This window comes from Hemitrygon akajei, chromosome 2 (assembly GCF_048418815.1).
Source record: "Hemitrygon akajei chromosome 2, sHemAka1.3, whole genome shotgun sequence".
Classification (NCBI taxonomy): domain Eukaryota; kingdom Metazoa; phylum Chordata; class Chondrichthyes; order Myliobatiformes; family Dasyatidae; genus Hemitrygon; species Hemitrygon akajei.
In genome coordinates this window covers 47,803,838-47,828,857 of record NC_133125.1, presented here as the reverse complement: position 1 = coordinate 47,828,857, position 25,020 = coordinate 47,803,838, and the positions used below count along the sequence as shown (strand labels likewise).

General features: G+C 40.1%; 1 protein-coding gene across 3 annotated transcripts in view; it reads left to right on the top strand.

The window, feature by feature from the left end:
• Nucleotides 1–2,739: 2,739 nt before the first annotated feature.
• ror2 (receptor tyrosine kinase-like orphan receptor 2) overlaps nt 2,740–25,020 on the top strand; it is a 295,023-nt gene continuing 272,742 nt past the window's right edge. For all 3 annotated transcript variants that reach the window (XM_073071935.1, XM_073071920.1, XM_073071915.1), the window contains exon 1: nt 2,740–3,193. In XM_073071935.1, coding sequence (XP_072928036.1) covers nt 3,100–3,193 — 94 coding nt within the window. In that variant the 5' untranslated portion in view covers nt 2,740–3,099. The remainder of the gene's footprint in view (nt 3,194–25,020) is intronic.

Here is a 25,020-nt window from a genome sequence, read left to right as displayed (position 1 = left end):
TACTCTATGAAGTATGGAAGAACAAGAGATGACCTGATTGAAATAGAAAAAGGAATTAAGCTCTTGGGACAGAACATTAAAACAAATCCTTTAATTATTTAAGCTATTTAGACTGTCCTACTTGACCTCCTGAGATGTTCCTAACAATCTTCTTCCATCCCAGTTCTTTTGGCCCCACAATGTGAAAACAGTTCAGCTTCTTATACCTGGGTCCAGACCAGGGGTTCTCAACTTTTTGAATGCTATGGATCCCTACCATTAACTGAGGGTTTTGTGGACCCCAGGTTGGGAACCCCTGGTCTAGACTTTCTGTTAAGGTAGCGTTGTAAGTATTGTCCATTTAGCTCACAATTAACATTGCCTTGTTTATTTCCATGTCAATTTCAACACTGGAGATTTTAGTTTTGCAGCCTTTGGAGATGGACTAAATGACTGACAGCAAATTTGGAATTCCCACATTAACTTGTGTGTAAACAAGCAATCTAAGTTGTCAGTTTCCCAATCACTGCTACCTCAAATTCTGGGCCAATAATATATTTCATACGTGATTACAAAATGCTCCATCACTAGCAGAAAGCTAAGTTCTATTAACGCAATAATGCTTGACCACTTTATTCCAAAGAAGTAATAAGTACTGGTTGGAAACATATGATAAGTAGTGCTTGGCAATATTACCCTGTTTGGATGTTCTTTACGTTCTGAAGTGTGAGAATCAGACAACATCAGTGTGATGCAGAATGCTAATTCTTACTGTTATCAAGAGTTTAAAGCTCACAATAGTAGGTCTGGAATATCACCAGTGGAAATATATGGCTACAGAATAAATTGCAATGTACTTGGTATGATTTTTTAGTACTTGTGTATAAATATTTTAATTCATGTTTGGACATGCATTGTAATTCAACGATTAAATTTAAAGTAAGACAAACAGAGAGTAATGGCAAACCAATCTTATCTTAATTATGGAGTGTATCTTCACTTTGTACAAGACTTAACCTGTTGAATTAAATTACCCCTTTTCCAAATGCATTCTGAAATAATTGATTCAAAAACATTAGGAATAAACTTTTCATATAGATGAATTTATAAAGACTAAAATATTGAATTATTTTCACTTAATGGGATTTAAAAAAACACCTGTTTGCCACCAAAATGTTGACCACACACATTCTCAATTATTCTCCATGCTAATAAACAGTTCAGTATTCTCAGTTAGTATCCTTTTAAAACTCACCATCCTACCAAGTGTACTTTGATCTCATTTAAATATACATTCACCAACCACTTATTTAAACAGCATTTAATCCCGCTATCCTTACAAGCACTTCACCTCCAACATCCATTTCATGTCCAATGTGCTATAATTTATTGTCACCTACCAAATTTCTGCCAATTTTTAAACTAAAACAATCAAGCATTTGTTTCTGTTGCAACACTAAAGTAACTTAGCATAGTTCTCCACCATTTTCCAGTGGGACTGCCTTTACCCATTCTATCTCATCTATTCACCTGTAGCCAGAAAATCTCCAACAGTGGCTTTTCCTCAAGCTCAAGTTTAAGTATCATTCAACCATACATAAGTATAGCCTAACAAAATAGCATTCTTCTGGGGCCAAGCTGAAAAACACATTACCTACAGCACACAGCACAAATAGCAGATATGATAGCAGAAAAGCATATAGTCACAAAGAAAAAAAATACATAGGCCAAGTATAGATTGATGGCAAGTTGTCCCAGTCCAGTTTGTTCTTCCATTGAGCGTACACCTGAGGGCACTGGAGGATTCCATTGACGGAAGAGGCCAGCCCCCAACCCGGTATTGATTCCAGTGTACCCACAGATGCCTTTGCTCTCTTCTCCACCACCTTTGGCATGTCCTCCGCTGGGCGGTTGCAACAGATGACATCACGGCATGAGGACCTTATTTACACAACAACCGAGGCAATGCAGCTCCCCCGTCATTGGTCTTTCCTGTGCCCCAGTGAATCAGACTCACAGTATTCTACATGTCCAATGTCCAACAGGATCTTGTGATGGCAAGCAGAACACCCAAGACAATAACTCGTACCGTTTGTTGGACTGTGCACTGCCTCGCCACTGATTGTGCTTTTCTCCCTTTATGAGGTATTTTATCTTGGTTAGCATGGACAATTTAGGCTAAAGGGCCTCTTTCCATGCTGTATGACCCAATGAAGTGCCCATCATTTTCCAAAAGACGCAGCCTCTTTTTCTGATAGTTATAACCTTAAAGTTCCTGTATAATTTTAGCCAATCTCTTTTACTGCCTTTTGTATTGCCTTTTTATCCTTTCTAGAAAATGGACCGCAAATAATTGAGATTTAACCCATTCTATCCCTCCTGACACCTAAGATAACAATCTGATGGCACGGTAAAATTAAAAAGTGTCACAATTATAAAATAATCGAATAGTTTTTGTTGCAATATCTATAATTAAAAAGGAGAGCAGTGTAGGACTGAACACCGGACAAAGAAATAAGATTAGTTACTGTTTTGAAGTGTCCATTCCAGATTAATTTGTGTGTTTCCTTTTTCTGTTGCTCTGCATTGTCGGAGAATCCTTCCCCAGCTCCGTGGACTGCATTTCCCCACCTGTAGGCCGCGCTGTTATCTTCTACTAAGGGGCGTTGTGTCCTTCTGGGGCTTGACGCCCGGGTCGCGGGCGCGCGCTCCGGGGGTCTCACCGAACTCGGGAGCCCGCGCACGGCGCGCGCCCTCGAGGTGGCGCGCACACGTACACAGACCCGAAGTTTGAGCGTGAGAGGGGGGGGAAAGACGGTGCAAGGACCATAAATCGTGCGCTCTCTCGGCTGCAGGAGATGTTGCAAAAGCCTCGCTGAGAAGCCGAATTTGACCAACTCGGTGGTAGCTGAGCTTTTGATGCTGCACTGGGAGGGAGTCTGCAGAGGAGACCAGCGGCTTGCTAGAACGGTGCAGTTTGGTGTTGCTCTCTTTCTCTCTCTCTCTCTCTCTCTCTCTCTCGTGGTTGGGTCTCCCTGGGGGGCACCGCTCAACCTCTTGGATGAACACGGCCAGGTCGCTTATTTTATAGTTGCTCTGGGTGCGTTGAACTAACGAGTGATGTACAAAGCCAGCATAAAGTCGACGCTCTCTGGGAAATACATCGCGCTGCTTCTGTTTATGTGCTGCCCACTTTTCGGAGAGATTTCCACAGGTAAGAATTTTGAAGGCGGACTGGAGAATTTAGTTTTTAGAGGTGAAAAAATGCATTACTTAACTCGAAACTGCAACTTGGAACATTTCAAATCAGAACCATTGAGGATTTAGTTCACAATAGCGTTTAAGCCTCTTTACAATAACTTTTTTTAAAAAAGTAAAAACTTGAGTGGTGTGCAGCTAACTTTGCAAAATATTTGCAGGGAGAAACTATGTTTTTCCCCCCTCTCTCTTCCCCCTTTATGTGTTCCCAGCAAACAATGCTGAAATAGGTAAACTCGAATAAACTTCTCATTTCCTGTCTGCTTTGACGAATCCACGTTTGGGATCGGGAAACATCGCGCTTCATGTTAACAAGCAATACGATTGTTTTTAGAGGTTACTAAACTCAGTGATTAACATTTGACCCTTGTTTGTGAGTTATAGTTTTTCCAGATTTCCGTTTGGTACATGCAAGTCTTCTTTTGGATTAGGCTGCTGATGCATTTTTTTCAAAAACAAAAATGTGGTTGCGAAAGTTTTAAGTACCCGAGGGATAAGGTGATTACATTCATTCGAGGCTAATTTTGGTCGAACGATTTCCTGTATTTTATTTAACTTTGCAGACGTTGAAGTGGAATTAATAGCATTGGAATTGGGAGTTCAGGAAAGTGTGTTGGGGGGAGGGCAGCTTTCAACGTAATGTTTAGGAGCATCGTCTTGTGTGCCACGGTAAAAAGAAGAATTTGAGTTTGGTGTGTATTGGAGACATCGGATGGAAGGGGACCTAATTTAATTAGATGCATGTGCTTTCTAGCCTGATGGTTAGAACTGAAAATTACACTGCACTATTTCTGTCCGGGTATTCGCTGTAAGAGAGTGATGTTGCAGATTAGGTTGCGCGTGTTACTCCCGTTGCATATTTAGAGCGATGTCTTCCTGAGGAATTCTTTGTCGGTCCCTCTAATCCATTTTCTTCTCAATGGGAGGTGACAGATGCTTACGTTTCCTGTTGTTCAAAGGCAAATTTCCTGGGCTCTGCCATTTGGTGGGGAGTCAAACGCTGTGAAGATAATGCTGTTTAGATGGAGTTTATTTTCAGTTGGCTTTTTACAGCCTGCTTTTGAACGCACGGCGATAAGGCTGCGTGTGTCCTCTTGCTGTGAAGAAAAGCGCTCTGAAAAGAGACGAGATGCAGTACTGATTCTTTAAAATTTTATATACCGTATATATTGCAATCTCAAGTATTTCTTTTGATCCGCCTATAAGAATGGATGGTGATATTCTAGCAGGGTGCATGTGTATGCTTTCACTTAAACTTAACCCTTTCTGACAATGTTGGAATGCTAAACATTTCAGGCAGCATCCATGCAGCTGTACATCAAATCCTGAATCGTGAACATATGAACTTTCTGAATTTCTGTTTTACTGTTAGTTGGGTCAGGGCAAATGGATTAGTTAAGATGCATCAGAGCCTTGTATTTCAATTTAGGTTTTGGTTGGCACAAAAGTGTATTTAAAAAAAACACACACACCTGGTTCCTTTTATGACAGTGATCTGGTTTAATGTAGCAAGAGATTAACTAAATTTTATTATGCCAAGTGATCAATTTATGGACTTGCAAGAAGTTTTTTTAAATTAAAAAAAATTATCAGATTGATTGTACTTGTTACACTTAACCATAGAATAATTTTGGTGTTTACACTTTTCCCCCCAGAGTATAATAATATCTTACAATGAACACTTTCCTTCCAACCCAGCCTCCGTTAGACCTGCAAATGGGTGATCTGGAATGCCAGTAGCTGTCTAATAATAGAGTGAGAGCCATCTTCACCTAATGGGCAGTTTGCCTCTGGTTGTGTATCTCGGGTTTATTTTTCTTTCTGTTATGTTTCACAATGAGAAAGTTGTCTTGTGCACATTACAGCTTGACCACCAGTGCAATGGATGGCCTCCCATTGACTGAAATCACTAGTCTGACTCTTCTCTAATATGAGGTTTTGGCACAACTGTAATATCCTTGGAGGCGAAGCTTCAGTCTGGTTAAGCTACCTGGTTTGGAATTGTTGCAAGCAGTCCTTGAAACTGCTCTCACACCTGTTCAAATTCTGGAAAGTAAATTAGTCTTTATGTCTGTCAATTTAAGAGCATGGGGCTGACAGGGATTTTGAATCCGATTTGCCCTTTTGATTATCTTATGCTCATGCACATGTAGTCTTACCTATTGCAAGTGTAAGCGGTGAAAATTAAACATCCTTTCAACACACTTCCTCAGATTTCCAGAGTTAGAATCCTGGTGCTCAGCAAGTTGTCACTGCCGTAGTACATGTGACAATAATAAATTCCAATTACATCTCACTGTAATGTTTTACATTTTCTGGATCGTGCCAAGTGTTTCATGCTGCTGAAAACTTTTCACCAGTAATATTTAGAATCTCATTTAGAACCATCAGGGAGGAGGTACAGAAGCCTGAAAGCACACACTCAACTCCTTCCCCTCTGCCACCTGAATCTGAATGGGCATTCAATCCGTGAAGACTACTTAGCATTACTTTTTTAACTATTATATTACTGTAACTCAGTTTTTATTAGGTATTGCTTTGCACTGCTGCCACAAAACAGATTTCACCACATGTACCAGTGATATTAAATCTGATTCTGACAACATCACCGAGTGTAGGCAGCGCGGCACACGGCAGCAGCGGCCTTTGGATCTGGTGTTACTTTAATTTAGTTTTTTAATTTAATTTTAAGGCACAATTAGGGTTTAGGGCAATGGATAACAGAGTGACTATCGCTAGATACTGCTACAATACAGAGTTCGCCCAAAAACAAACCTTCATGAAAATCTGCTGGGTAGATTGTGCGGCCTCGGCTTGCTGAGGGAATCAGGCCTGCAGTCCCCGGAGTCGCTTGATGCCGGTGGCTGGAACTGGGTACGTCGTAAGCGGTGTGCGAGGAAGTGAGGTGAGCGGGCAGGAGTCCGTGCCAGGAACAAAGCAAGCCCTAGCCGGCTGGCTCCCCCGTCCATTCTGCTCTCCAATGGGCATTAAATTGGACTACATCTTTAGCAACGAAATACTCGGCAGGAGTACAGAAACGGATGGAATCCCAGGCACCGCATGTAACAGATTTCCCCCCCAAGCCACTGGACTACCAACCTACTGCCCTCTGCTGTGCCTATTGTCTTGTTTATTATTTATTGTAATGCCTGCACTGTTCTGTGCACTTTATGCAGTCCTGGGTAGGTCTGTAGTCTAGTGTAGTTTTTGTGTTGGTTTACATAGTTCAGTGTTTTTGTATTGTTCATGTAGCACCATGGTCCTGAAAAACGTCGTCTCATTTTTACTGTGTACTGTACCAGCAGTTATGGTCGAAATGACAATAAAACGTGACTTGGTGTATTTAAGGTTGCTTTGATAGGCCAACATGTGTCTGTCCCCTCGATTACTTGCCTCTATAGTGTAATGCTTTCTGTTTCAGTAATTGCAAGCAATACTCTGCCTGGTCAGTTAATGTAGATTAAAATCTGGGAGGGTAGAACTCAATTTGAAAATGTTGATTGGAGAAGTTCTGGTTCCCATGTTAACCCAGTAACCTGGAGAAGCTGGCAAGTATTCACATAACTTGCTGCTGCTTATGAGATGCTCAGCTGTACCTATATTTATGGGATATTCAAACTATAGTAATTAAATCTGGATACTCTTCAAATAGTTCAATAAAAATGCTGAGGAATGTATCATAACATTTGTTTAGTTGAGTTACATTTACCAAACATCATCATAATGAATGTTAATTCTCAGTAAACGATTATACATGGTGGTGGTCCTTTGTGTTCCATGGTGACAAGAAGCCTGCGCAGGAGAGTTTTGAAAGTGCAAATCCGTTGCACTGGGGCAGTTCCACTCTCTTGACTGGAGAAGTCAGAGTCCGGTGACACAAGCACACATCACAAGCAGGGGTCTTCCTGGGTTGCAGTTGATGACTGCTTGTGTGTGCTGTCACGCCCGTCGGTCTCCACGGAGTGCTGCCATACCGCCTTCCTGGCTGTTGGATCGCACTGTAGATGAGATGACATCGCAAGCTGGGATGGGCATGTCGTTAACTCACTGGGGTATGAGGCCGCTGGCTAGCCTCGTCTTGTTTAGCCCGCCTGGGATGTGGCCGCTGTCACATGCAAACAGCTACTTGGAGCCACAAGTGAGAGCCGAGTGTCTGGTCGGGACTAAAGGTGATTGAGCTGCCCCAGAATGGACACGACAGGCCCCTTCACCAGAGGTGCTACCCCTCCCTCGACACCCCATATACCCCAAATTATACATTGAAATCTGCATTTTATGTACTTGCATGATAGCAACATAGCAATTTTGATTACAATGCTTTGACCAATGGTGACATCCTGAAGACTGCTTATGAAACTGCTACTTTTAAACGTATTTCTGAGCTGTACTAAATAGCAGTCTGTAATGTCCATTTTGATGTGTCTTTGGGCTGATTGAGCGATCTACCACTTGCGCTGTCTCCTGGGGAGTGCAGAGAGATGGAGAGCAGAGTGCGTGGCCATTGTTTCCTAATGGTGGAACGTGAACCCACGATTGGCTTCATTACTCCTCACCGGTTAATATATCGAGCAAGGTTGGAACTGATGAGAGTGAGACAGAAGGCGAGTGGTGTTCAGTGCGTGTGTTCAACCAGTCTGCCTTTCACTACTGCCAGAGGGAAGTGTAGGATTCTTGGGTTTAATCACCTCAGTGGCCCAGCACATGGCTGTAAGTCTCTTTATCAGGGGACTCCGTGGTTTGATGTTTAATATCCTCAGCACTGAACAGTTTCACATCCTTGCTTTTGGAGGATTCTTCGGTTCATGTCCCACATGTTTCTGGTTACTTTTTTTTTCTATTGTGCAATTTGATTGAGATGCTTGAATGTAGGACAGTCCAGTACTACGAATCCTACAAACGTTTATTCTCAGCATTTGTTTATTACTCTTCCTTATATGTTTAACACATTGGAAATGAGAAAAAAGTGTTGACAATGATGGAATAAAGGAGAAAATTACTTTTTTGATGTAATTGCATTATGCACTGAAACAATCTTTCCAACAGTTGAAATTAGAAATGCGTGCTTGAATGTTAAAACCCATCTGCTTGAAAATGTATAAATTTGGCTAACGAAATTTTAAAAACTGAGACTAATAGTTTTGTATAATTTAATAATGGATAATCTAAATGCAACCTCAGATGTTACAAATTGTTTCAGGTAATTTACATTGAAGTTTTAAGTTTAATTAAAATAATACTTGTCCTACGAACATACATAGTTTCAAATGGTAAATTTTAATGAATTTTCTTCTAAATCCAGAATCAGTTGAATGATGCATCATTTTTAAATTGCAGTGATGACATATTTGTCCTTTTGGTCGGGCCATGAAGAATTATTTGCCTACAAAGAGTTTTCTTAATTTAATGGATCCCATCTGGCAGTATTTAAATCTTTTGTGCTAAAAGGAATGTCAGAAATGAAATATAGGTGGTTTTAAAACTATAAAATGATTTTAAAAGTTGGTTTCACTGAAGACAAGTCTGTAATACAAGGTTATTAACTTTGATATAAAAGTAAGAATTGGGACACTAAAAGCAATAAATTTTCTGTGGTGATAAAAGCCATTATATATAATCGATGATGAGTTGCTATTATGCTTAAATTGGCCTTTCAAGTTCAATTTGTTACCTGTATTATGAATGTTGGTGTTCAAGGCAGTTGTTGATTTGCATAGGGTATGTCATAAAATCTGGGTGAGTTAAATTTCTTAAGATGATTGTAAAATTTCGGGTGAATAGGCTAACATTGCATGTTTAGGTGGCACGCACACTTGACACTTTTTTTTCAAAAACTCGAATCCTTTAATCATGTAACCACCCACTTCAAACAAAAATGCTCTTTGTATAGTTTTTGAAATCCCTCTTATTATTTAACTATATTGACTTGACAGGGGAATTGATGATAAAATTACTCTGGACAAAAGGGGAGTATGTGCCTTTAATTGTGGTTCATGGAAAATTTGTATATTAATGTTCCTGTTCCAATCCAATTTCTGAGAAGTTATACTATCCTAAGCATTCTAGACTGCAGAACTGATTGAAGTAGTTACCTGAATCAAAGCAAACTCTGAAAGGGCATAAGGATATATATTGGAATGTATAATGTAAGAATTACTGTTTGAATAATGGAAGAATGTATAATGGATGAATTACTATTTAAATAATATAACGTGTCATGTACATGGCCTTGTCACTTTGGCCATAATCATTCATTCAGGCACTTAAAGCTTCTAAGTAGAAGCTGATGAAATGCATTGTGAATTTGAAAAATTGATCATCGCTGGCTGCCTTTCAACTGTATGTAGTACATATAATGTGGAATAAAAATGTTCAATGTAGAGTGCACATTGTTTCGGTGAAGGAGATTGCTTCAGTGCAATATGCACACAAAGCTGGAGGAAATCCCCAGGCCAAGCAGCACCTATGAAAGAGAGTACAGTTGACATTTCGGATAGAGACCCTTCGACAGGGGTTCAGTGCAAGTGGTTTTGTATTGGTTTCATTTTACACGCTGTTAAAAGTGGGATAGCTCATTGGCTAGAGGCCGGAACTACTGATCTAGTGACATCAGTTTGATTCCCATCACTACATCTGAGGAATTCAAGTCATTCAGACTGGGATAAAAATGGTAGTTTTTATAAAGAGTGATTCCTAAAATAGGATTTCCTGGAGCAATTTGTTAAGTGAAACTTTAAGTCAGAAATGCTGTACACTTCAGTACAGTATGGCAAATTCCCGTGTTTGGAGAGTGGAACAATGAAAAGTGGTTTGGTCCATTGACAACTCTAAGGAGTGAATGGTGTTAATAAAGATTTGTAAATTGAACATTGGTAGTTAGAGAAATTACTCCCAACAGAGTAGTTGGGATATCAGGGAAGTGGTATGATGTTCCTGCAGGATGTGGGAGATCAGGGAATCTCCCAGCATCCCTAATGACTTCCTGTAGGAAGTGTGTTCAGCTGCAGCTCCTGACTGACTTTGTGAAGGAACTAGAGCTGCTGTTGGATGTAGAATCACCCTGGCTGCTGAGAACATCATAGATAAGCATTTCAGTGTGGTGGTCACGTCTACCGGCAGATAGTTAGATGACCAACAGGAGGGATAAGGGCAAGGGACCGTGCAGACCTCCCTTTGGCTATTCTGCTCATCAGCAGATATATTGGATACTGGTGGGGTGGATGACTTGCCAGGACACAGCAGCAGCCAGCTGACACTGTGGCTAGTCTACTATCCAAGGCTCAGAGGAAGGTAAGTCCAGGCCAAGCAACTGTGATAGGAGACTCAAAAGTTAAGGGAACAGACAGCAGATTCTGCGGCTGCCAAAGAGACATTAGGATGGTGTCTGGCCTGCTGGGTGCCATAGATGTGAATGCTTCAGTGGCTGCAGAACCTTCTTGAAGGGAAGGGTGAGCAGCCAGATGTCATGATGCATGTTGGCAACAATGACGTGGGTAGAAGAGGTCCTGTGCACTGTACCAGGAAATGGGAAAGATGCTAAAACATGGAACCTCAAAGGTAGTATTCTCTGGATTGCTCCCGGTTATCACTAGTCATGCAGGAATAGAAACATTCTCTGGAGTGGCCAAGTGTGAGGAAGATCTGATAAGTGTTTATTAATTATCAAGGATGCATCTCACCCTAACCATGGACTTTTTACTCTTCTCCCATCCATTAGGTGCTACAGGAGCCTCCGCTCCCGCAGCAGCAGGCACAGGAAGAGCTTCTTCTCTGTGACCCTGCTGAACCTCACATCACAGTGCTAAGCAGTGTTGAACCCATATTGTGCTGTCTCAGTACTTTTATATTTGTGTGCTGTAGCACTTGCTTTTTATTCGCAGCTATTTTGTCAATTACACTATTCTTTGCATTTCTGGTTAGATGTTAACTGCATTTAATTTGGCTTTGTATCTGTACTCAGCACAATGACAAAGTTTAAACTAATCTAATCCAAGTTATGAGAAGCTAGATAGCTAGAATATTTTTCCCCAGAATTGAAAAGTAACACCAGAGGGGTAAGTTAAAAGGAAGGATGCTTGGCAAATGATTTACCCTGAGAGTGGTCGGTGCCTGGAATGTTCTAGCTCAGGTGGTGGAAGCAAATACAATAGAGACATACAAGAGGCTTCTGGACACATGAATGAGCAGGGAAATAGAAGGATATGTACATTATGTAGACAGATCTCAGCCTGAAATGTTTATTCTTCTCCATAGATGCTGCCTGGTCTGCCAAGTTCCCCCAGTGTTGTGTGGACAGAAGGGATTAGTTTAGTTGGGAATTTGATTACTAATTAGACATTCAGTACAATGTCATGGGTTGATGGGCCTGTTCCTGTGCTGTAGTTTCTGTGTTCTAGAAGGTTGTCATTAAAGCTCACTGGTTCTTAATATCTAATGTGGAAGAAAATTGCTCAGTTTGGCTTGTATCTGACTCCAGACACAACAATGTTGTCGATTCTTAATTACCCTGAAATAGCTTTTTAAGTCACTGAGTTGAGGGGTAATGTAGGTTGGACACTAAAGATTCAATAATATCCACATTTTGTGATTGCAAGGGCAGTGTGAGGATGGATACATCTTAAAATGGCTAATTTTATTGTTGAAGGATTTCACATATTCTTTTTGTTGGATTAGTATTAGCAATATTTGAAAGAACAGTTGTTGAAAATGAAATGTGAGATCTTTTTTTGTAAAAACTAACCCCCTGTATAATCTTTTGAATAATTTATAACCTCTGAATTAGGTTGCTGTTTGCTATGAAATATGGTTTTAAATGGACATTCTGAGGATCTGTGATAAATTATTTGGCCATTTTGGAGAACTTGAATAAATTAAAAAGAAAATCATTATCAAATGGATTGTAGACAACAATGAATCTAGTCTGAGGATAAATGTAGTTAGCCAAGCAGTTAAGCTGAAAAATGCATTAACTTTCACATTTGAAAAATGCTATATAATTTGCTGACAAAACACTTTGTATATTTTATATTTTTAAAGATCAGCTTCTATTAGTAGCCAAGCAGTATAGATAGTAGCCACGTGGACAGATGGTGCTGAATGTCTCAGTGAAACATTACATAAAACTGTCTTAGTTGGCTACTATTTAAATATATATTCTAAAATTGGATTGATGTCAGTGAGAGGGCAAATATGTGACGGCCAAATACTAATTTAACCTTGTAGGCCTCCCTCCCAGAAATTTCTGTTCTATCTAAGCACGGGTGAAGGTGTGATATGACTAATTTTACAAGGTAGGAAGTTGAGGATAACAAAGTTAGATTGCAGATGTATGCTGGTATTTCACTAAGTGGAACAGTTTATGCATCTTCAATATAAATCATAGTTACCTGCTCTATCCCTAATGTAATTTGCTGCTGCTCCGTGATTCCTTCAATTTGTCAAGAGCTGTTGGGGGACTTGTAGGTATGTTGGTAGAGGAAGTAGGCCTTAAGGCCTGATTTATAGCAGAGAAATATTCGTCTGGCTTTTCTTAGTGATTCTGTTCTTTGACTCTTAAGAAAAGATGCTGAAAATCTGGGGAAATATTTATTATGATTTGTCCATCTTTTATCAAAAATCCCATGCTGAATTTGTGAAAGTGATACTACACAATTCTTTTGGGTTATTTTTATGGATACACTGTTAGACCAACCATTATGAAAGAAATGTAGGCATTGGTGTCTATAAGTTAGAAACAATTATTTAAAAGTGCAACTGGTTTTGCTTGTACACAGTATATGGTTCAGTGGGTTATTGAGAAATTAGAAAAGAAAATTCATTGCTGACTTGTAAACATATGTTTGGCTTTAAAAGGACCTTCCACTGTACATTTGTCTTCATAGGCATCTGACTTTATTGAGCATTTCATTTGTTCATGGCTGATGGAATTCAGGGAGTTAGAAGTCCACATTGTCTGCATAAGATGTAGCTGTTTATCTGCAATACTATACTTTGTAGAGGCATACTTTCTATTTCATAATAAATACAATTAAATGTCAAACTTGAACAAAAAAATCAATTAGTTTACATTCAATTGATGTATTGTTTTACACTATTAGAATGGAGACGTTTCCTATTATATGGTGAAATGTGTTATTCAAATGGATAAAAGCTGTCATTTTTTCCATTCTAATATCTTTCATTATGTCCCGAGGCTTGCATAATGAGTGAAGTGAATGAAGGAGTGGAAAACTTGATCCACTGTATAGATTTCATGAACAATTTATGGATAGGAATTAATATGCTTATTGATTCATTTAGTCACAATTAGGCTCTATCTGCCTATATTTGAGAATTTTATTTAACTCATGGGAAGTAATTATAAAGTTTGTTTTGATGTCAGTATCAATAGATACACTGCTCTACTAACCATTAGGAGAAAATATTATTTGTAAAAGAATAGTGAAGTGAATTTTTCTTTCTTTTGGTACATTTTATTTTATAAAATAATTATCTTTGCTTACTTGGATAACCAAGATAATTAAAAAATTTTTTAATCCAACCCATTAATACTCAGTTGGCTCCAAAATACTTGTCCAAGTTTGTTCACAGAGAGAAAACACACTCTCACCATTGTATATGCTCTAATGTTTTTCTTGGAGGCAGTCCGTTGAGCAGAGTGGATGGATGTTGTTCTCAAGTACACAAATGTTTTGGACTAACAGTAGCTAGTGCTGAATCAATGTGGAGAATAATTACTCAACCCAATCTTAACTGATATCCCTTGTCCAAGATTTAATGCCCATGAAAGCAATTGGTTGGAACCACCATCACCTTTCTTGTGGAAACCCTTTTTCTCACTGAAGTAGTTTGTGTGGGAATCTAACGGGATATAACAAGAACAGATATTCTAACACAGCTGGGCTTCTGTAATCTCATGCCTATAGACTGTCATTCAGTGAAAGTTGTGGATGGAGGAAGTTCATTAGGAAAAGCACTAGACAAAGCAAAACCTGAGGGGCCAATCTAGTGTGTGGGATTCAGGAGTGGGATGGAATTACCATGACTGAACAATCATTTGGTAATCTACAATGTTGCCACATCATGCCAGGAATAATACCTTACAATTATGAAAATGCTGGGGGCCATGTACAACCCTTCCTTAGAGGCAGACAAGTCCATTGTGTGTGAGTGTAAGAGGAGGAGAATGGGGTCTCTCCCTGACCACGAGACCCATTTTCAACCCATTCAGTTCGTGTGACAAAGAGCTGTACACAGGTAGCCTTGACTCATTTGTGGAGAACACACAGTACACTGCAGATGCTGTGGTCAGGTCAACATGTACAACAAGCTGGAGGAACTCAGTAGGTCGGGCAGCATCCGTGGAAACGAGCAGTCAACGTTTCGGGCTGAGACCCTTCGTCAGGACTGAAGAGGGAGGGGGCAGGGGCCCCATAAAGAAGGTGGAAAGAAGGCTGGTGGGTGCCAGGTTAAAAACCAATCAGAGGAAAGATCAAGGGGTGGGGGAGGGGAAGCAGGGAGGGGATAGGCAGGAAAGGTGAAGAAGGAATGTAAGGTGAAAGCACTACGTGTAGTAGAAGAAGGCAGAATCATGAGAGAGGTGATGGGCAGCTGAAGGAAGAGGCAGAGTGAAAGTGGGATGGGTGAAAGGAGAGGGAGGGAATTACCGGAAGTTGGCGAATTCAATGTTCACGCCAAGGGGCTGAAGACTACCCAGATGGTATATGAGGTGTTGCTCTTCCAACCTGAGTTTGGCATCATCATGGCAGTAGAGGAGGCCATGTATGGACATATCCGAATGGGAATGTGAAGCAGAGTTGAAGTGGGTGGCAACCGGGAGATCCTGTCTGTCGTATCGGATGGAGCAGAGGTGCTCGACGAAGCGCTCCCCCAATCTGCGTCGAGTCTTACCGATGTAGAGGAGGCCGCACCAGGAGCACGAATATTTCTTTGCAAGAGTAATTGTTACACCTGTCCCTACTCCTCCTCTCTTACCACCATTCAGGGCCCCAAACAATCCTTCCAGGTGAGGCAACACTTCACTTGTGAGTCTGTTGGGGTCAACTATTGCATCCGGTGAACTTGATTGGCAACTATTTTTCTCCTAAGTTGACATTGCATCAGGATGAGACAGTTGTGAAGAAGAGGTGCCTAAGTGCCTGGAACAAAAACAGAAAAAGCTGTTGAGTGTTCTGCTAGTCAGGCAGCACTGTGGAAAGAAAAACACAATGTTTCTAGTTGATAGCTCTTTTCCTCCTCATGCACAGGCTGCCTAACCTGCAGAGTGTTTGCTCCATTTTCTGTTTTGTTTCAGATTTTCAGCATGTGCACTTTTTGTTTTGCATATCATGTACTGAGTACTTAGTTGGTGATAACATCGATAAGAATAACTACAAACAAAATTTTTGTGTGACTAAACTGCTCTAGGAACCTTTGTTCAAGCAATTGTCTTCTCTATTGCGTCTTGCTGTGTTTAATTTGTGACCATCCCTGAAGTTTTTACTAATTCACATATAGTTTGTTTACCATTTATTTAAAAATGTTACAATGAAAATGCCTCTTATGATTGAATTGCTGAAGCAGAACATCACTGTATGTTTTTGTCCATCCACTGGCATTTATGATCTTTTCACCAAATTCCCATTTTAATTTTGCAAAAACCTCAAGGAAAATACAATTGGGACATTGATAGTAAAACTCAAACTACTTTTGACACAAAACTCAGAGAAAATGAAACCTGAGATTTTTTTTTTATATATTCGATTTTGGCCTTTGTGCTGAATTCTTCTTGAGCTGCACTCTACACAGCCAGTACTTTGTCCATCATCCACCTTGCAGAGTTCTCCTGTTCCCAGTTCAGCAAAGCCAACATCTTTTCGCTTTATTATAAGTTGCTAACTCTGTATGATTTGCTGATGTTCAGTACTTGTATCATACTATGCAGCAGCATGCTTTAAGTTTATTTAAACCTTTTTTTTAACAAAATTAACATAGTAAACATGCATATTGCTACAGATCTTCAGGAACACTGCACTAAAAATGTTTGCTGTTGGTGATCAAAGAAAACACAATTCATAAGGGACACTTATGATTTTCATAATTCTGAGATTTAACTTGGTTGAGTGGATTGCAGTGTGAATAAGAGAAATGGTGTATGGAGATTTGTTGACAATGTATAATGAGGAAATTTTAAAGTGCAATTGAAATAAACCGTGTTTTGTCATGAAACCAAAGATGTGTACTAAATCAGGAGCTGGATTTGCCTGTGATGCTGCTCTATATTCCGCCATCTGCCTATCCCCTTTTTCTTATTCCTGTGGACAAAAATGGATTTCACGATGAGAATAATGCATAGAATTTACAGTTTCAAAAATGGTGGCTTTATATAGGCATAAAAACACACAAAATACAATACTTTGCATCTCTTTTGAAGAAGTCATCAGATGATTAGACGACCCTATTTTTGTTGTGATTCATTCTAATGCTGTTGATTTTCATCTGTATTGTGCATACATTATATGATCAGGATGAAGTGTTAACCAGGCAAGTTCAGGGAGCCCTTGCCAAGGAGAAATATTGAGGTTCTGGTCAGGTTGATGTTGAGAGAATCCCTTAATTAAGAGTATTCTCATGAAGGAAATCAGGAGGGTAAAGAGAAGGTATGAGTTGGATTTGGTAGGTAAGCCTAAATAAATCTCCCAAGAGCTTCTGTGCCTTTATCAAAATGGTAGGTAGGCCTGCTAGAGATCTGCAGGGCTACCTATGTCGTAGGCCACAGGAGATGGGTGACATTTTCAATGAATATTTCTCCTGTGTTACTGGGGAGAAAATCATGGTTGCTCAAGAGATGAGAGAAGCAAGTGGAAAGGATTTGGAGGCATTAAAATTACTAGGGAGGAGGTAATTGTAGACTTGAGAACATAAAGATGGATAAATCCCCATGGCCTAACAAAGTGTACCGTCAGATTTTGTGGAAGGCGAGAGAAGCTATCGTGGAGACCCTTGAAAAGATATTTGATTTATTGTTGGCCACTAATCCCAAAGACTGGATGGTAGCTCATGATCCATTGTTTATATAATAAAAATAGCAAGGACAAGCCGGGAAACACCAGGTCAGTCAGCTTGACATCAGTTGTTGAAAGTACAGAATCTACCTGCATTTGGGCAGACAGGGTCCAATAAGAGGAAGCAGCAAGGCTTTGTGCAAAGGAAGTCGTGCTTGATGAACCGTTTTAGAGTTTTGATGAGGGTAGAACAGTGGATGTGTCTACTTGGACTTCTGCAGGGTATCTAACAGGAACTGTGTGGTAGGATGGTCTGGAAGTTTAGATCCCTGGAATCCAAGGGAGCTGGTTGGATGGATTCAAATTTGGCTTAGAGGTAGGAAGCTGAGGGTGGCTTTTGAAGATTGTTTTGTGGAACGAAGCCAGTGACTCGTGGTGTGCCTGAGGGATCAGTGTTGGGACCCCCTTGCAGTTTGCTAATTATGTAAATCATTTAGATGTAAATGCACAAGGCTTAATCAGTAAATATGTGGATTACATGAAATTAGGTGTTACAGTTAATAGTAAAGAAGGTAATCATAGATTACAAGGCAATTTTGAGCAGTTAAAGTGGACTGAGTTTCAGTAAATGGATTTCAGTACATAAAAGTGTGAGATGATGTGGTTTGGAAAGTCAAAGCAGGATAAGGCCTTTCTATGGGCACTGTGGAGTGTAATGGAACAGGGGCCAAGGTGCATGAGGGCATAGTTCATTTAAAGTGGTGCCACAGGTGGACAGGATGATGAAAAAGACATTTAGCACAGTGACTTTCATCAGTCAGGCCACTGAGTGAAGGACTTCTATAAGTTGGTTGGCTGCACTTTGAAAACTGTGTACGGTTTTGGTCACCTGTTCTAGAAGGACATGGTTAAACTGGAAAGAATGCAGCAAAGGTTTAAGGAAGTTGCCAAGACTAGAGTGTTTGGATCATAGGGAAAGTTTGGCTAGGCCAAGTCTCTATTCCTTGTAATATAGGAGAATAAGGGCTGATATTCTCTATGCCTCATTATTTTAAGCATATTTTTGATAAGATGGCCGGTTGCTGTAGTCCCCTCCAGGTAAGGGGAGATTAAAATTAGGGGGGGATTGATGTAGAGTGAGAGGGGACAAATTTAAAGAGTTCTGATGGGTAGAGGGTGGTGAAAAAATGTATATTGATGTACATTGTGTGTGTGTGTGTGCATGCGTACGCACGCGCATGCGCGCACACACACACACACACACACAGTGTGACTTTAGTAGTTCTGAACACTGGGGTGTAAATTTTATGGTGTATTTCATGCCCAGTAATTCTCTGTGGCAGCCATTGCTGCTTGAGGTTCCTGTAAAATGATAACTGTAGTTAACCTGTGTCTTGATTTGCGATCTGATGACGTCGCTGGCATGGGGCACAATCAGCTGTGTGTTTGGGGTGGTGTGGGAGGCCCATCTGCCATAAACAGTCCTCCTTCCACCCCTATTTTCTGTGATTTCTTTATCTTGTTCTCTACCCCATCTTGTTAGACCTCATTTTGATTACTGTGGGGGTGATCACCTTTACAGTAATGACCTATTTGAATGGCACAGGGTTGGAAACATCAACAAGCAGCTGTACCTGTTGTTATGAACCCCATAACTGGGTCACTTACCAGCAAAGATAGAGAGGTCCGTTGAAGTCTGATGGTACTATTTTTAAACGTTTTTATTTATAAAGGGCCACAAGAGTAAGGTTAATACAAACATTCAGATAATATACGTCGTCAATACTCAATCTAAAGCACGGGTATAGTAATAATCAACAATACGAAAGAGCTCTATCGTTTGTCTAGGGGTAAAACTATTGTCCGATGGAAATATCAAAATCTCTGAAGTTCATGCAGGCTTTTAGCCTTTCGGAGACCGCTGGGGTTCACGTGTTGGAGAGAGAAAATAAACTTGCCAGCCTGTTGGACTCAAATCGTTGAATCGGGAATGTGAGTTCCCCATTGTCAGTTCGGAATCCTTTTCGGGGTTATCAGCCACTTGATTCCCTAGCTAGGGGAACCGAATCACACGTGGCTCCCGATCAGCTTCCCGTCCTTACATGAGTGATGGTGTCTCCGTCTGGTGCGTCGCTGGCGTACTGCCTCCTGCTGTCCCCTTTTATTGTGACTGGCAGATTTGTAGATGTCACTCAAGGTAGGGTGATACAATCCCCATCCCACACTGCCCGAGGGTGTCCATGTCCCTGATAGCTGGCACGTACTATAGAGTTGCAATTCACACAGGTGTCTCTAAGAACAATGGTCAAATCCGTTGCATTGTCTCTCATTTCCTGGGTCCAAGACCCGAATTAATAGCGATCTTACGATTCTCCGGAAGGAGGGGGCTGGTCCCACACCCTTCGGCCCCTCAGAGCTGTGGTACATTCATAACACTGTAAAATATGCAAGTTTGGGATTTGAAGATGCTTAAAGGGAGTAAGTCACTGTTTCTTCAAGGAAGAACTGCAGTTTTCATGGAGGCTTGATTGAACATTAGCACTGAATGTAATGGTCATTTAAGAGAAATCCATTTTCCAGGTATCTACCTTCCCCAAGATAACTGCACTGAGTTCTTTTGCAGCTTTAACACCTAATTTGAGCCTGGTTATTTCATGAAATACTGAGTGACCCAATGAGTTTAGATTGCTTTCTATCTTTTCATTGCATTCTAGTCACATTTTTCTCCCTAGCATGCTGAGTTATCTCTGGAAGGAGAACTGGAGGCCCTTTGGAGGGGAACAGTAAGGGGCTTCAGTGTAAGGTCATCCTTGTTTTAAAGAAAAACAATGGTGAAAATATTTGAGTACAGTAATAGATATGTGGGAAGAAACAAAATTTAATTTACTGGTCTCTAACTTTTAGTCAGAACTAGGAAGAGTTGAAGATAGACAGCTTTTAATTTGCAAAGAAACTAGGAAGGGAAGAGCAGACAAAGGGAAGGTGAGGGATGGAAGGCAGGTGGAGTAAGTGACCAAAATGATGTAAGTTAAGAAAAAACACGAGGAAATCTGCAGATGCTGGAAATTCAAACAACACACACAAAATGCTGGTGGAACACAGCAGGCTAGGCAGCATCTATAGGGAGAAGCGCTGTCGACGTCCTTGTGTGTGTTGTTTAAGTTAAGAAATTGCAGAATAATTTCCAAAAATTGCCAGAGGTATTTAGAAAGAATACGGGAAATCTCTAAACAGTTTTAAGTGTGACCCTGAGTAAATTTCCCTAATTTGCTGGAATTGTATTAAGGAGAGTTTTTTTTTTGCTTATATGCATGTTTGGGTCCCAATCATTTTGCAAAATTGTGCTAGTCAATCAGGACTGTTCCTGAAGAAAAAATTGGTAGCTAGGAATTAATTTTAGGAATTTTTAAATGCTTATCTACTTAGTCTGCAATATAGGAGTAAGTTTTAAACTTTAATGGCATTTGAAGTGTCTGAAAAGCTTAAAAGTGGCTTGTTGATGGGATGTGCTTTTCTGAAGTTAAGAGTTGATGGACGTAGTTGGAACCGAATAGAGGAAAGGTTGCAATTCTCATGATGAAAACTGGAGGACTGCATTACCATATCCAGATGTTTGTCTTCCTGTGAGTCACTTACTTAGTTTTGTGCCCCATGATACCTCCTTCAGTCTGGAACGTACTGCTTTTACTCCAGTGTTCTTCTTATTCCTGAAGACCTCAACATAAAAATTTTTTCTAGCCCAGGGCATTCATTGACAAAGTCGTGATGCCTCAACTAACTCCATGTTCTTTTGTAACAAAACAGACCCTTTGACTTCATTAACTGTACTTTGGGTAAACTTTTTCTGAACCATTAGAGGCCCTGATTTAATTTCTATCCAGAAATTTGCTCATCATACAGCCTTTTTTTCCCTTTAAATTTTAAGGAGAAAAGAGAAAATGATAACATGCCTTAATTGTACAGACACACATGCAGATGTTTCTTTCTTTCCTCTTTCTTGGTGTTCATGTACATCAATCCGCATTGTACATTTCTGTTTATTCTCTCCTCCCCATGTCAAATTAATTGATATTACTTTAAAGCTGTTTGGTTCGATTGCTATGAGAATATAAAATGACATTTAAAACTCCATTTTGTTTTTTTTTCCACTTCCTTAACCCACAAACTACAAGTTTACGGATTCTGAGGAAAACTGTAAATGGCCAACTAGCAGAGGAAAAAAAATGCAATTTTAAAAGATTGAATTGTCAGGTGTTGATTTTTTTTTTCTAAAAAGAATAATTTTTCCTTGTGCTTTCTTCACTATACTAATACCATTACATATTTTTCTCACTCTTTCCCCTCTTTATCAGTTGTCTAAGTTTTAGGCTTGAATTTTGCTGTGCATTCAGCATTTCTCCCTGGGATAGCAGCCTTCAGTGTATCTCAATTGGCTCCAATCAGAAGAAGATTTTAACATTTTCACCCTGGCCAAATATTTTCTTGTCAAAAATAAATTGGTTATTAATTATATTTGCTCTTTTGGGACACTTCAGTCTGTATACTTGTCTAACATATAAAAACAATGAATGGATTTGTAATGTTCATTACAAGAGGTTCATTTTAATAGCCTGAAACTAAAATATGTCCTGCAGTGAATATAAAAGTGAATCAATTACTGTCTTCCTATTTCCAGCACGTAATAATTGCCTTGTGCTCTTTTGGTATTTCATTTTCTTTTTCTTGACTAAGTGCTACAGAGTGTACAAGTATGTGTGCTATGACTTTTGGAACATTGTTATATTAGGTATTGCTGTTGGTTGCGTGTCTTTTATCTTGTATGAAGACTGTTCTCTTGATAATTCTACCTCATTATTTACCTTTGCAAGCAATAATGGTGGAATGCCTGCTGCCAATGCAAGTTCTCTTCAAAATAGTTAAGTTCTACTATAACGTTTATTCCTGTTTTGATTGTTAGCCCAATATAATTGTGGGATGCTTTTTTTATTCTCACATTTGGGTGTAGATGTTACTAACATGGCCAGTAGTTTTTGTTCATCAAAAAGTGCCCTTGAAGATGACTTGTTGATTTACTGCAGTTGCTTTGAAGGATCTGTGGTTGAATAGAACATCGAAGATTTGACCAGCACAAAAATAACTCTAAAAGCATTTTCATGTCACAATGGGAACTTGCAGGATGTAGCCTTTTTATGAACATACTGCACTTATCCTTTATTGCAGGTTTGGGAAATACTGTTGATGTATTCAGTGTGAGTAACTGTAGTCCACTTTGCAGATGGTCACATAGCACTGGTGATGGATGGAGCGACAGTCAGGCAGCCTTCTTTGATGTGGAATGTTGTTAAAATTCATGAATGTTGAAACTATACTTGTTTAAGTGGAGAGTGCTTCTGACACATGCCTTGTGAATGTTGGACTGGCTTTGTTAGGTGACTTGCTCATTGCAAGATGGTTTGACCCTTGACTTGGTCTTGCAACCATGTTGTTTCAACATGCTGATGATGGGGGAAGTTGAGAATTGTAATGCTGTTGTGCATTGGGACAGTTTTTTTGTCAGAAAACATTATGTTTATGTGGAACAAACTTAACAGGCTGCTTGTCTGGTTATCTCTTGATTTGTTCATTATTAGACTTGTTATGATAAGTAGACAGCTGATTAGTCTTTTCCAAAGTTCTGCGCTTAATCTAAAATATAATCCAAGCTATTTCTGTTATTAGCACCATTTGAGCTATAGCTTCCATTTGTCCTATCACCGTTTGAGAATTTTCCACCATTTTCAGATGGGTCATATGTTTGAGAGGTCTGATCAGTGTTGCAAAACCACTGATCTGTGCTTTAGTTCATTTTACCGCATGTACTTTAGATTCGTTTTGCTGTTGATCGTAATCTGGATTAAGTTGGAGTCCCCTATTGACAAATACTTCTAGAAGAGTCTCTCCTCATCGTCGTCTGCCTGTTTATAGTGTTCTTTCCCTTTTGAGTCAGAATGCTGTGAGATGCAGAACCACTTCATTTAATGATGAAGTTCAACTTCTGAATAAATTAAGGGCTCCTTTCCTCACTGAACACAAAACATCCTGTGGTACTATTTAATGAATGAGTAGGAACTCCCTTACTCATCCTTAAAGAGTGGATTTAAATAGGATCCTCAAATCTTCTGTAAAATTAAAATCGAATTTAGTTCTGAATTATAAAGCTAAGGTCCAACATGATCACAGCCAGTCAAAATCTGATTTGAAGCTGGGTACTTATTCTTCATCTGATCTTACCTGGCCCTGAATACTTTGCAGAAAGTCACATGTAGACATTAAATGAGTTCCCGTGTAATCCTTGCTTGAGAAAGGTATTCCTGATCTTAGTGAGGACCTCCTTTGTTTTGCATTGAGGGTCGTCACCGTGCTGTGGCACAGATGCTGTCCTGAAATAATGTATGGAGTTAGGGAGAACTTTTTCAGGTGATGTTCTCTGCCCACTAGCTTGCCAAATACTGACACCAACTTGTGCTTGAGGCTGATATTTGCAAGCAAAATCCTCAAATGGTGAGGTAGTAAATTGGATTAGACATTGGCTCAATGGGAGAAGTCTGAGAGTGGTAGTGGAAGATTGCTTCTCTGAGGGGAGGTCTGTGACTGGTGGTGTGCCACAGGGATCAGTGCTGGGTCCATTGTTATTTGTCATCTATATCGATGATCTGGATGATAGTGTGGTAAATTGGATCAGCAAATTTGCTGCTACAAAGATTGGAGGTGTAGTGGACAGTGAGGAAGGTTTTCGAATCTTGCAGAGGGATTTGGACCAGCTGGAAAAATGGACTGTAAAATGGCAGATGGAGTTTAATACAGACAAGTGTGAGGTATTGCACTTTGGAAGGAAAAAAACCAAGGTAGAACATACAAGGTAAATGGTAGGACACTGAGGAGTGCAGTAGAACAGAGGGATCTGGGAATATAGATACAAAATTCCCTAAAAGTGGCGTCACAGGTAGATAGGGTAGTAAAGAGAGCTTTTGGTACATTGGCCTTTATAAATCAAAGTATTGAGTATAAGAGTTGGAATGTAATGGTGAGTTTGTATAAGGCATTGGTGAGGCCGAATTTGGAGTATTGTGTGCAGTTTTGGTCCCCGAATTACAGGAAGGATATTAATAAGGTTGAAAGAGTACAGAGAAAGGTTGAATAGGTTAGGACTTTATTCCCTGGAGTGTAGAAAAATGAGGGGAGACTTGATAGAGGTATATAAAATTATGATGAGTATAGATAGAGTGAATGCAAGCAGGCTTTTTCCACTGAGGCTAGGGGAGAAAAAACCCAGAGGATGTGGGTTAAGGGTGAAGGGGGAAAAGTTTAAAGGGAGCATGGGGGGGGGGGGGGGGGGCTTCACACAGAGAGTGGTGGGAGTGTGGAATGAGCTGCCAGATGAAGTGGTAAATGTGGGCTCACGTTTAACATTTAAGAAAAACTTGGACGGGTACATGGATGAGAGGGGTTTGGAGGGATATGGTCCAGGTGCAGGTCAGTGGGACTAGGCAGAAAAATGGTTTGGCACAGCCAAGAAGGGCCAAAAGGCCTGATTCTGTGCTGTAATGTTCTATGGTTCTATCCTGGATTAAGTGTCCAGCCAGCAAAGCTACATCTTGCTGACACCTTTACATTGACCTGGATGTGGTCCTGAGCCTGTATGGTCCAACTTGAGCAAAATCTGAAGTTTTTTGGCAAATGTAGCCCTGGCCTGTAATGTAATGTAATTGTGTCAAGCTTGGCTCAGACGGGCTTTGTTTAGAAA